The sequence below is a fragment of the Dunckerocampus dactyliophorus genome, chromosome 10, assembly GCF_027744805.1.
Source record: "Dunckerocampus dactyliophorus isolate RoL2022-P2 chromosome 10, RoL_Ddac_1.1, whole genome shotgun sequence".
Taxonomy (NCBI): Eukaryota; Metazoa; Chordata; class Actinopteri; order Syngnathiformes; family Syngnathidae; genus Dunckerocampus; species Dunckerocampus dactyliophorus.
In genome coordinates, this window is record NC_072828.1 from 24,114,559 (window position 1) to 24,126,133 (window position 11,575).

General features: G+C 44.6%; 1 protein-coding gene across 1 annotated transcript; it reads right to left on the reverse strand.

Annotated features, from left to right (window-relative positions):
- Positions 1-846: 846 nt before the first annotated feature.
- Positions 847-10,946, reverse strand: mknk2b (MAPK interacting serine/threonine kinase 2b). The gene is made up of 14 exons (XM_054790463.1): positions 10,790-10,946; positions 10,234-10,458; positions 9,803-9,893; positions 9,576-9,677; positions 9,247-9,344; positions 7,109-7,188; positions 6,911-6,984; positions 6,701-6,805; positions 6,485-6,540; positions 6,195-6,290; positions 3,003-3,197; positions 2,729-2,893; positions 2,604-2,644; positions 847-2,505 (listed from the first exon to the last, which is right to left on the reverse strand). The coding sequence occupies exons 2-14, from the start codon at positions 10,282-10,284 to the stop codon at positions 2,232-2,234; spliced, it is 1,428 nt and encodes a 475-aa protein (XP_054646438.1). The 5' UTR covers positions 10,285-10,458; positions 10,790-10,946; the 3' UTR covers positions 847-2,231.
- Between the last annotated feature and the right edge of the window lie 629 nt (positions 10,947-11,575).

Sequence of the window (11,575 nt, forward strand, 5' to 3'; positions counted from 1 at the left end):
CTCTATGCCAGAATGACATCAAACGAAAAAACCGAGAGTGAGAATTTTCTCCCCTTTCCCTATAAGACAGTCTAAAAACTGCCATTTCACAAAAAGTAGAAATGATCATGACCAAGAGAACTCTTATTACACCAATCAGAATATTAGCGTATGGCCCGTGCGTGTGCAATTGAAAGTATCAAACCCCGTCCAAAAGTAGGGACCGACTGATACTTGAAAGACAAATATCAAATACTGAACTGTAGAAGGTGTTTTTAAAACCCCAGGATTGCGTAATGCTTTTGGATTTAGCAAAGTCGTTTCCCAAATAGAGAAAAAACAGCTGCATATACAAAGTCTTATTATAAGACATAAAGCCCCCATGATGATGCATGTGTAGAAGGTTTAGTAAGCTTTTACAGTGTCCCGTTATCAGCAGAATGAATGGGAACCATTTCTAGAGTACCGCGACCGCAGCGCTGGCATTGGAAAGTCAGGATGGATGATTATGATGAAGCATGCTTAAAATGTGCCACGTCATGATTTGAACCATCTTTAGTGAAACGGCTTCGATGTTGTCAGGCCTCATCACTGTTCCATTCCCTATCACAGTCTTAGATGGACTTTTATACTTAAATTTGGAGGAAGAAATTATTGCAAACGCGAACATTTAAAACAAAAAAAGTCTGGGCAAGAACGCTCCAGCTCAACTAAAACTTCTGCCGACTCCGACTCTGAACTTTAAAAACACATGAACAAAACTTAAGGAAAACAGCCGGTGTTTCACCTGAACTCAACAGCACCTCCATGACAATCACCAAGTAGAAAAGAAAAGCTTTACAAAAATGAAAAAGTGGCACATTCACATGGAGTTTTTAAACATAAAAAACAAGGTAAACATAATACAGCTACACATTTGTGGAAGACTTTTTTTGTGGTTTTTGTGGAATGTTTTTCCTTTTTTTTTTTAAATGTTTGGGGTTACTTTTTTGGAGGGGGTATGTGAAGATGTCAATATTTAGAAATGGACATCTCATCAAAATAAGACAAAAAAAAAACACATTTAAATGACGATGGTCCAAATAAGTGTATTCAATTGACAAATGACACAGAGGTCACATTGGCCATAATGTGCTTTTCAAACCCTACAGTGTAGGGATTTCTAACCTTTACTGCCAAAATGGTAAGGTTAGATCTGATGCATACATTGCTTTGTACTTAAAAAAAAAAAAATACAAAAATGAAAAACATAATTGTGGGTGTGGCGATGGGACAAACTCATGTATGAAGTCAGATCAATTATGATCGACATACCAGATATGGTTGAGGGCTGAACATTGCATTTTTTGTGTGTGTGTGTGTGTGTGTGTGTGTGTGTGTATGTTTTGGGGGGTGGGGGACGCCCATGCATCATACCAAGGTAAAATAGTAATAATTAGCCTGATAGTCTCGTCCTATACACTGAACAGTACGGCAGCTGGTCATTTAGCATTGAGCCAAACTGTATAAATCAGTGCACTAGTTCAATCACGGCTGGCAGTGTAGACATTCTCTGCTCCTGGTGCTTTAATTGCATGGCCACCAAGCCAGACTCCCTTGCTTTGTTATGAATGGAGACCAGAAAGGGGGGAGAGGAAAAAAAAAAAAATTAAGTGTCCCCAGCCACACAATAACTGCACCAGGCACAGACAGCATTGGCTTACCGCCCTTCCGACCCCGTATACTCAATTCCTCAGACAGGAACAGCCTTCATCTTGGCATATTGCATAAGCTTGTACGTATGTGCAGATTGACCATTCATGCGTTTACATACAGGCAAAGAGAACATTCCAGACAAATTAATTCACAGTGGATCCAGTTGTAACGTGGGAGCAGCACGATAAGTTGTCCTTTGGTGTCTGAGCTTAGTTTCAAAAATAAGTATTCGGATTTCGATGAACTGAGCAAGGAAAAAAAAAAAAAAAAAAAGAAGATAATTTAGAAAATACTTCTCTCTCTCACTCCCCTCTCCCCAAAAACCTGGACGTGCATCTGTGTACTTGCAGGCCCTGGGCTGATGTGCTTTAGAAGTGCTGCAGAAGGTCAAAAGGCATTTAGAGGAAGAACTGTGGTCTCCCCTTACAGCGAGGCAGAAAGAGCCCGAATGGCGAGGGACCAAGGCCAGCAAGAGTCAACAGGGAGGCTTAATTGGGGAAAAGGGAGCATCAGGCCTCCGATCTTAACAGAAGTTTGAGGTCAGCGTTGACAAAAGTTCAGGCACAGTCGCCCACAATAACAAGAGGGGCCAAGAGCTGACGGAGCTCAGCAGCAGAGACGGGCCCTCCTTTGGGCTGGCTGCTCCGCTGCCTGCGCCTGGCCAGCTTTGAGTTGGAAGGAGGAGAGAGGTGCATTGAAGAGCCGGCAGCGGTGACCACCACGGGGGTGTCCTGCTGCTGCTGCTCCTCCATGCCATCCTGTTCAGCCAGCTGCCGGTTCACAGCCATGACTTTGTCGGCAAAGAATGTCAGATCCCTCGCATTGCTGGTTCTGAAGAACAGGATGGGGGAAAAAAAAAAACAACTAAGCTTTGTTTGATATAATAAGGTGCAGTATTAAAAAGGACAAAAACAAGCAGTTTGCCTCACCTCTGATGAAAAAGAGGCGTTGGCAGAGTGTTTGATGCACCCTGGGAAAGAAAAAGCAGTCAGATTAAAAACCTATTAGCAAAACAGAATTGGTTAGAAAGGTAGCGTGGGGGCTGGACACTCACCCCCTGCACCCACGGGTGCTGCAGCACCTGGCTAGCACTAAGGCGCTTTTTGGCATCCCGAACCAGAAGTCTGGATATAAGGTCTTTGGCACTTGAGGAGATATGAGCCCAGTCTTTGTCTGGAAACTCGTACTTTCCTTCTTGAATACTTTCAAACAGGGTGTTCTGGAGGTAAAAAAAAAAAAAAAGGGGGGGGGGGGGGGGGAGCTTTTACTCAAGCACAGGATGTGAAAATCAAATATAAATGCAGAAAAGGATTGTTCTGCACTCTCACCTGGCATGTGTGGCAGGGTTCCCCCAGTTCCCAGCCACAGTCCCCACCACAGCGGCCTACGAAAGGTGGGTAGCCACTAAGCATGATGTACAAGATGACACCGAGGCTCCAAAGGTCACAGCGCTTGTCATAAATGGTGGCCTCCTCGCTGAAGGCCTCGACCACCTCAGGTGCCATGTACTCTGCAGAGCCACACTGATGGAGAAAACAAATGGGTTAAGTGCAGGCCGGCACACATGATGCTTAAAGACAAACTGCTTTCGCTGCTCCAGTTCACATTCCTCAGTTCAGCTGATACCTCGTGGTTCCAAGCGGTTAAAGCTAGAGGCCTAAATTGGACCGTCACATGCTTATCGGAATGATGGTGCCACTGCGCAGCTTTGTCCTTGTGGTAAGGATACACAACTCAACATGTTGTGCAACATCCCTGCGCTACATCAAATAAGACAGGTTTGCAGAACATCGAGTCACAGGCAGGACTATCCAGCTGCACGCAGCACATGAAAAACGGACTGAGGGCAAAGGAAGGCTCAACTCTGACGTCGCCTTGTTATGTAGCTAAGAGAAGAATTAGGCCAAACACTGAGCGGGGGTAAAGAGGATTGGATGTCCTGCAGAACCACAGACTGGGCTGAGCTCTCACAAGTTACGCAACTTTCAAGCACAAAGACCATTTAATGGAACAAAAGAGGAGCGGGGTTACTAGCTCAGCAGAAAATTGACAGTCTATTGTGTCCAAGTGACATTTTGACAATTCAGTCCTACAATCTACAACCTTCGAGTAAGAAATTTTACACGGGGTGACTTGTTTTCCTGCAGTGTGGCCTGTAAAACCCAAACAGCTCATCTCTTCTTTTCAACCGCAGCAAGACTATTATGACATCCCAGGCGGCTCCACCCCCTCTCCCTCGTCCATATTTATGTCATGAAATGTGCTGCACAGGAATCTCAGCGCAGACAAAGCTGCTTCTGTCGCAGAGAAAATCCCAACCCCCACATTCACGTCCACGACACGTCTGGAGAGCCTGCCTCCCCAGACAAAACCCCAGGATTCAGGCCAAATGCAATTGTCTGAAATACCAGTTCCACCAAAACTGCTTTCAAGGGTTAAGAGAGTCAAGGACTGTGTGTACCTTCCACTGATAAGAGCTGAACGTGCCAGTGAAATAAAAAGTATCAAGGTTCTCTAGTACAGCTCTGCATTTTACGTGGGTGTAGTTGTGGTGCTCTGCAACTGCAAACATGTTGGACTTACCACCCTGTCAAACTTTCCAGTGTGCTGTAGATAGCGTTGGTTAATGCAGGATTTGTTGGTAACGCAAGCTGGGGCTTTCCTGAAACCATGTGACTAGTCAGGTCATGCTGACGCCACGCACCCTCCACACTTCTACTGTTGGTAAACAGGGTAACTTTATCGGCTTTATGAGCTGCATCTCTGACAAGGGACCACCACTGCTTCAAGTTGTGATCATCTGGGCTGCTACTCCATTTTCTTTTTGAGCCACTTCCACTTCCTCATTTACTGCATATGAGCGCTTTGACGTTTGAGCGGTCTTGATGCACTGTTCTTGGTATACTAAGTTTAGACTTTTCCTAGAAATAAATCTTCCCTACATTGCTTCTCATTCTTAAAGGGCTGTTAAAAAAAAAAATAAGTGTGACATTTGATAGGATTATGAATTTTTAAAAAATGTCGGTATATTGTGCAGCAGCAACTGTAGCACAAGTAGGGAGGCAGCGAGCGAGCGAGAGAGAGAGAGAGAGAGAGAGAGAGAGAGAGAGAGAGTGAGAGAGAGAGAGAGAGAGAGAAGAGAGAGAGAGAGAGAGAGAGAGAGAGAGAGAGAGAGAGAGAGAGAGAGAGAGAGAGAGAGAGAGAGAGAGAGAGAGAGAGAGAGAGAGAGAGAGAGAGAGAGAGAGAGAGAGAGAGAGAGAGAGAGAGAGAGAGAGAGAGAGAGAGAGAGAAACAGCAGGGAGATGAAAATCAGATAACATTGTTCCTCTGACCAAGCCAAAATAAAAAAAAAAACAAGTTAGGGCGCATGAGCAGGTTGATGATTTGCTCCTCCCAGTGGCCCGCCCCCCCTCCCAGCCACCTAGCCAATCACATCTCAGTTGCTAGGTATGGGAGGAACAACAACAAAAAAAATTCAGGGAAAAAAAACCTCGCTGATCCTTTGTATAAAGAAAATAGAGCCACAACAGCAAGGTTGGGGGGGGGGGGCGGAGACTAAGCAGTGCGAGGGCTGGCGTCCTGTCCTGTATTGTTTGGTAAGCACTTTATACAACAAAACATGGCCTCGTGTTTTAAAAAAAATGCCTTCCGTTCCAGCCTTACTACATTCCAAGGCTATTGCAACCTTTACAGTAGTCTTATTAGATTATCAAGAGGTGCGCAGTTAACTACCTCAAACTTGGTATAAGCTGAACATTCCAGACCTCTTGACCGCAAATAGCATCGGGAGAGGCCCTCCATTCACTAGCATATAGGAAGATAAAGTTACCCGTGTAACTCATCTCCTTCCACACAACATTCCTGCAGGCAAAAGCACCCTCTATCACCTGCTCTTGTCCATCTATCAAGCACACTCAAACGACACACAGGCAGACAGTCTGTGTCAACACACAGCAAAAGCCAGAACCATTACATGGCAAGCGTCCCACTTTTCTGGGCATGTTGCTTTGAGGTATTTGGTGTTGTGACGATGGCGTGGGGTTAAACAATCATAACCTCGGACTCGCGGAGCTCAATATTTGCAACTGATAAGTAGGACGTGGACCTTCAACTGGGGGATATCTAGCAGAGTATTGCTGATAGCACAACGTGATAAGGTCAACTGGAAGGTGCCAGGCTTGGTACAATGACAAACTAATCAGCAGGCAGTGCATAACACCAGCGAGCATGACCAATAGGCAGACAGCCCGGACTTGATAAAGACATGTTTTACAGCCTGAAAGCACTGCTTGTCCGTAAGGAAGAGACATAACTGCGAGTAAAGTGACAACAACTAACCTGAGACTTCGACAACAACACAATGCCAGCGAGTCTTTTCCTACTTTACGGATAGTCTGGCCAACTATTGCCCTGCTTGCAATCCAATGAACCACTTTTAATAAACACGCCGTGCTCCATTGCAATACATAGATTCAACCTTCAAGCACATCCAATTCAGTCATTGATGAAGCTTAACTTACAGGAGTGAGAAGCTCAGGGGTGGAGATGGGTGAGCTGTCACTGTTCAGTTTGATGCCACTGCCCAGGTCAAAGTCACAAATCTTAACAGGAGAGATCTGAGAGAGAAATTCATAAACTTAGAACAATCACGCTGGATCATTTAAGCCCTTAATACAATTATACAGCATGATTGCACTGCACTGCACCCTTTCCTGGATTGTCATCACCTCACTAGGGCATCTTATCATTCAATTATGGCCACATTAGCTACCCTTTGAACCAGACATAAAAGATGCTTGTAGACACTTGCCTTGTCTGCACTTTCGCAGAGGATGTTTTCAGGTTTGAGGTCTCGGTGTGCCATTCCTGAAGACGAACAAGCCAAAAAGTCAAACCATTTTGTCTTGTCCACAGTCAAAGACAGTAACCGTGAATATTTAACATCTTATTTGTGCATGTTTAACCAGTAGGATACATAATACACAGAGTTGATAAATGCCTCTTTTGCATTCTTTAATGTTCTCACCCTTGTTATGCAGGAAATCCAGAGCTCTGGCAATGTCCTGCACAACAATACTGGCTTCCTGCTCACTGAAGTGCTGTCTTTTGTGAATGTGCGCCAAAATCGAACCTATTAGGAGGGTACACGAGTACATTTGGTTATTTGCACGAAGCAAATACAAAAAGAAACATGTGTTTAAACAAACAAACAGTCACGTGACAACAATTCACCAACCTCCTCTGAGCTTTTCAAACACCAGGTAGAATTTGTCTTCCTCTTCAAAGAATTCCACCAACTCCAGGATGTTACTTCAGAAACGAGAAAAAGCACAAGTGGTAAGCGAAGGGTCTTCTGACTAAATGTACCATCAGTTCTGAGTAGTGCTCAATGTCCCTCCAGTAATCAAGCTACATGTGGTTTGAGCATTAGTACCTGTGACCCTGGCACTGGTAGAGCATCTCAACCTCACGGAAGACTCGGCTGCGGCTGTGGCCCGGTCTTTTTTCAATTATCTGAAAAAGAAAGGCACCATGAACTGCTGTTAAAGTACTAGCATTTAGACAAAAAGCGGTGCATTTATATTTGCGGATATGACTCGTGCTGCGCCACAAAAATGCTACATCTGTGCCCGCAGACTGAGCAGATTACATGTTCCATATACAGGCTTAGTAAAGACCGGGCCCGTGTTTTCCGTGGTTGCCACAGTGACCGCCCACCCTGTGACACAGTTGCAGAGATAATTTAACCTACTTCCAGTGCTGCCAGCCCAAAACATGTTAACGAACAAAGTCACAGCACTGCTATATTTAGTGCAACGTGTCAGACTTATTTACATCTCAGGTGTTCTTAAGGAGCCGCAAGTGTCCCTTTGAAACATTCCACTGGCTAATCCCAAACCGTTTACAGTAACAACAAAACATGCTCTCTAAATATAACTTTGTCCTGCCACAGAGAGCCGCCCCCCCCCCCCATCAGTTCAGTGCCATGCCAAGAGAAAGATAGACTGCTGACACCAATTGTCAGCAGGGCCTGAACTTTCCAGCCCTGGCCAGTTATTGTTTGCTTGAATGTTGTGCATGTTTCTCTTCCTGGTAGGTGGATTATGGCCTCTATTGGGGCCCAATGGGGCTCGTGTTGCGATGGGTCTAGGATTAATATACAGAAAAGAGGCCTGTGAGCAGTTCAAAGCACTCTTCCAGTCCGAGTCAGTGGCACAAAGGGGCACTATAAACATATATCAGTCCATACTTAGTATTTTTTACGTATATAAAACTGATCTACCACCATTTTAGACATTCTTTGTACAAAACTCCGTTCACTTTCATTATAGTACCATTTTTAATGCATTGTCACTTTAAGCACTGATGAAAATTCCTCATGTTGCACACGTTCTTTGCAACAAATACCGATTGACTTCATCTAAATAATTATTAACACGATGAGAGAGCGTGTATAGGAGGCACACGGGAGGTTCAAACGGCCATCTGAGCCAGCAAAGTGGTAAATATACACGGCCTGCTGCTCGTCCTTGATGCTGCAGCTTTGTTACAATTGCAACACAAGGAGTCCACACACGCAACTCGCCCGTCCTGGGGGGGGGAGGGGAGAGATAGGACATCTGGCAGGAGCAGTCTGAGCCCCCCACCCAACAAGCAAATGACCTCCAGTAACTGCCTCCGCCACATGATTCCTCCCCCCACCCTAGTACGACAAAGTCCCACTGAGATCCACTGATGCATGGCAGGGTAAACAATAGCAACAGATCACCATCACGTCATCAAATCTGCGCTTGGGAGTCTTCTGAAATATTAATTTCTATGATACCGATACGTTCTCAATGGGGACCGGCCATAGGATCTTGGATATATAACGCAAACCGTCTCTACAAAGGCTTTTGATGTATGCATAAAATAGCCTATTATCCAGTTAGTGGGTTTAGTGTCAAGAATTGTTTTAGAAAAAAAAAAAAAAAAAAAGAGTTTTAGGCACTACAGGAAAAAAACATTGCACAATGTTTTGCTCCCTCAAATGAGGATGTGAGAAATATTCAAAAGGAAGACCTCCGAAATAAAAGGCGTGTCTTCGTAAGTGAATTTAGAGGGAAAAAAAACCCCTCCGGAACAGAGCAGTGTAAACACTGGGTCACAATGTTCAACCCGCACCGCCCACCCCCTCCCCTCGTCCCTCCCTCCATCCATCCTCCTCTATATGTGGGTTTTGTTTTGGCAGCACACAATGTTCTCGCTCGCTCTCTTTCAGAGAGACAACTCTATGCAATAGGAGTCGGGTGAAAGGGTGGGTCTGTCCCTCCCAGCTCTCCGATAGGCTGCCCACATGTAAAAACAGTGAGGGGAGTGTCTGCTGACGGCAGCTAATTCCAGCACAGCAGTAGCACACGGAGTGTGGCAGCCAGTATACTGAACAGAGAAAGCGCATGCGAGGAAAAAAAAAATATCCTGCATGTGGACCAAAACTTCCTTCAACAAGATAAAAAAATGAACATAGGGCACATTTTAGCTGCAGTGGGTGCAGCAAGACAACACTTTAAAATGGGGTGACTGATTCCTTACCTTGACAGCATACTCTTTGTTGGTGATGAGGTTTATGCACGTTTGCACCCGAGCATAGGCTCCCTCTCCCAGTACTTCCTCCTGCAGTCTGTATACATCTGTAAGAGGTTTAAACCAGCTTGAATGATCCGATTTATGCAGCAGAAGCTCACAAGATGCTATAGTCCAACCAGGAGGCACCAAATGGGGGGTAAGTTAGGACAATATCAAGAACCCCCAACTGATGGCAGCCCCCAAAAAATATAGATGTGGAGACAACACCTGCTAAGGGGGTTCCAATGTGATTTTTTTTTTTTTCATGACTCCAACATGGAAAAGTTTCTGCTTACCCTCAAATCGTCCTGAGAAACTGTCTGTTGCCCTGCAACGCTTCTTCTTCTTGTTTCTCTTCTTGGCATCGGGGATGTCAATAGGCTGGCTGGAAGGTAGGTCTGGCCAACAAAAAAAAAAAAATCCATTTGTCACAAAGCTGATAAAGAGCCATGGTTAGGAAGCACACTGAGCCACTAAAGCATAACGGGTCATAAAGTAACTCAAACAGCAAAGTTACACCCACCATGCCTTGGGGAGGAATCAAAATCAAATGTTGAGTCAATGAGATGGGATCCATTTTTGGTGAATTCATCTGTCGCAAAAGGATTTTGGCCCTGGAAAGTAAGACATGAGCTTGTTAAAAACCCACAGTGTCAAATTCTTCACAATAGATTAGCTCCTGTGGAATTTCTGGTACTGCAGCTTTAATCAAACAAAGAGCAAGTGGAGGGTGTATGTATATATATATCACAAAAAAATAAGACTAATAATACAAAATAGTTCTCTTAAGCATGCAGAAACAAGACGAGTGCCCAATTTCATACAGTCGGGCATCCACCCATGCATTAAGTGTGTCGGTCATTTGATGATGGGGGAGCAACAGATATGTTTATGGTTTGCACTTCTCACACACACGTGTGCAAAAGCACCACAACACGCACTCAAGCAACCCACCTTAAAAGAGCGGTGGAATCCAGTGACTTCGGTGATCTTATTTTGCACCATTTTTGCTTCAATTTGGGTTATCTGTGGGTTTTTTGCTGGGGAAGGACGTGAGGCGGCTGCGGCAGTGGTGTCTGTCTGGCCTATCCGATTGCACTTTCTCCGAAACGGAATGGTTTCAGAGGCCGTTGCAAGAGATCACACTGCGAGCTTGCGGCGACGCTTTAAACCGGAGCCCTGCGAACAAAGCAATGACATACACACACAACGCTATTACCATACAAAACACTACAAAGTATTCGAAATGCCAAAAATACATGCTAGCATGCTAGCTCGCCATGTAGCAGCTGACGTAAAGTTGGCTTCGTGTTGCGTTTGAGAAAGCTAAGAGGACTGTCAAGATCATTTAAGTTCATTTTACCTAATTAAACCTTTGATACGGTCAAAACACAAATTCAACATACAGCGGACCATATTAATACTACTTGTGGCGCATGTAATTTAATTCGAGTAAAATACGAGTTCAATTTTTTTCTTTTTTTTTTGTATATTGAAAAAAGAAACTTACCCGGTTGTTAATGTTACAGCTCCAGTGTTGACGTCGTTATCGGACCCACTGCAAAGACAGCCGCAGAGGACGGTCGTGGGGGGAACTGACAGGTAGAATGTACGTGGAAGGTAGCAGAGTGAGAGCAGCGGAGGCCTTTTTATAACCTCATGGCTGACTCCTCCTTGGCCACGCCTCTTCTCACTCCCGCCCCCCAGTTGCTGCAGATGGCGTCAGCAGGCTGGAAGAATCACGTGTTTTCTAGAAGCAGGACCTCAAAGGCTGCGTTACATTTCGTGTTCTTGGAATACACTTTTCTACTTTTCAGGCTTTAAGTGTCAACATTATCGCTCTGTGTGGGTCATAAATGATTTACATTCAGACATATTTATAGTCATTCAGGTATTAGCTAGGATAATATCTTCATTCGTGCGCTGGAAGGAAACATTGGCTCTTCATAATATAAATGCATTCGAAATGGAACTACACCACATAGCTATGTTTTGTTTCAGAGGCCTTACGACAGGCTGCATGGACAACACGTAGGATTGTTTTGATGAAAAAGACGTGGTGATCGCTGTGAAGGGGAGGAGGGACAGGAGGCTGGTGCAACATGTCGACAGACAAGATCCACCAGTTTATACAACGACTATCTTAATATCACAAGAATGTTTTTTTTTTTTGCCGATGTCATGGGACATAGGGCCACATGTTTCCACCAGCATGTCAACATAAAACAGTTTGTTCCATCTATGATGAAAATAACCTCCATATAATATTAATCTAACTGACTCAATTCTCAACTGC

Bases quoted from the DNA above. Each gene is read 5' to 3' on its own strand.
- mknk2b (XM_054790463.1), bottom strand. From the start codon at position 10,284: ATGGTGCAAAATAAGATCACCGAAGTCACTGGATTCCACCGCTCTTTT. The intron at 3,198-6,194 runs GTAAGTTAAGCT...TTTCTCCATCAG, and splicing joins CCCCTGAGCTTCTCACTCCT to TGTGGCTCTGCAGAGTACAT. The intron at 2,894-3,002 runs GTGAGAGTGCAG...TTTTACCTCCAG, and splicing joins AACCCTGCCACACATGCCAG to AACACCCTGTTTGAAAGTAT.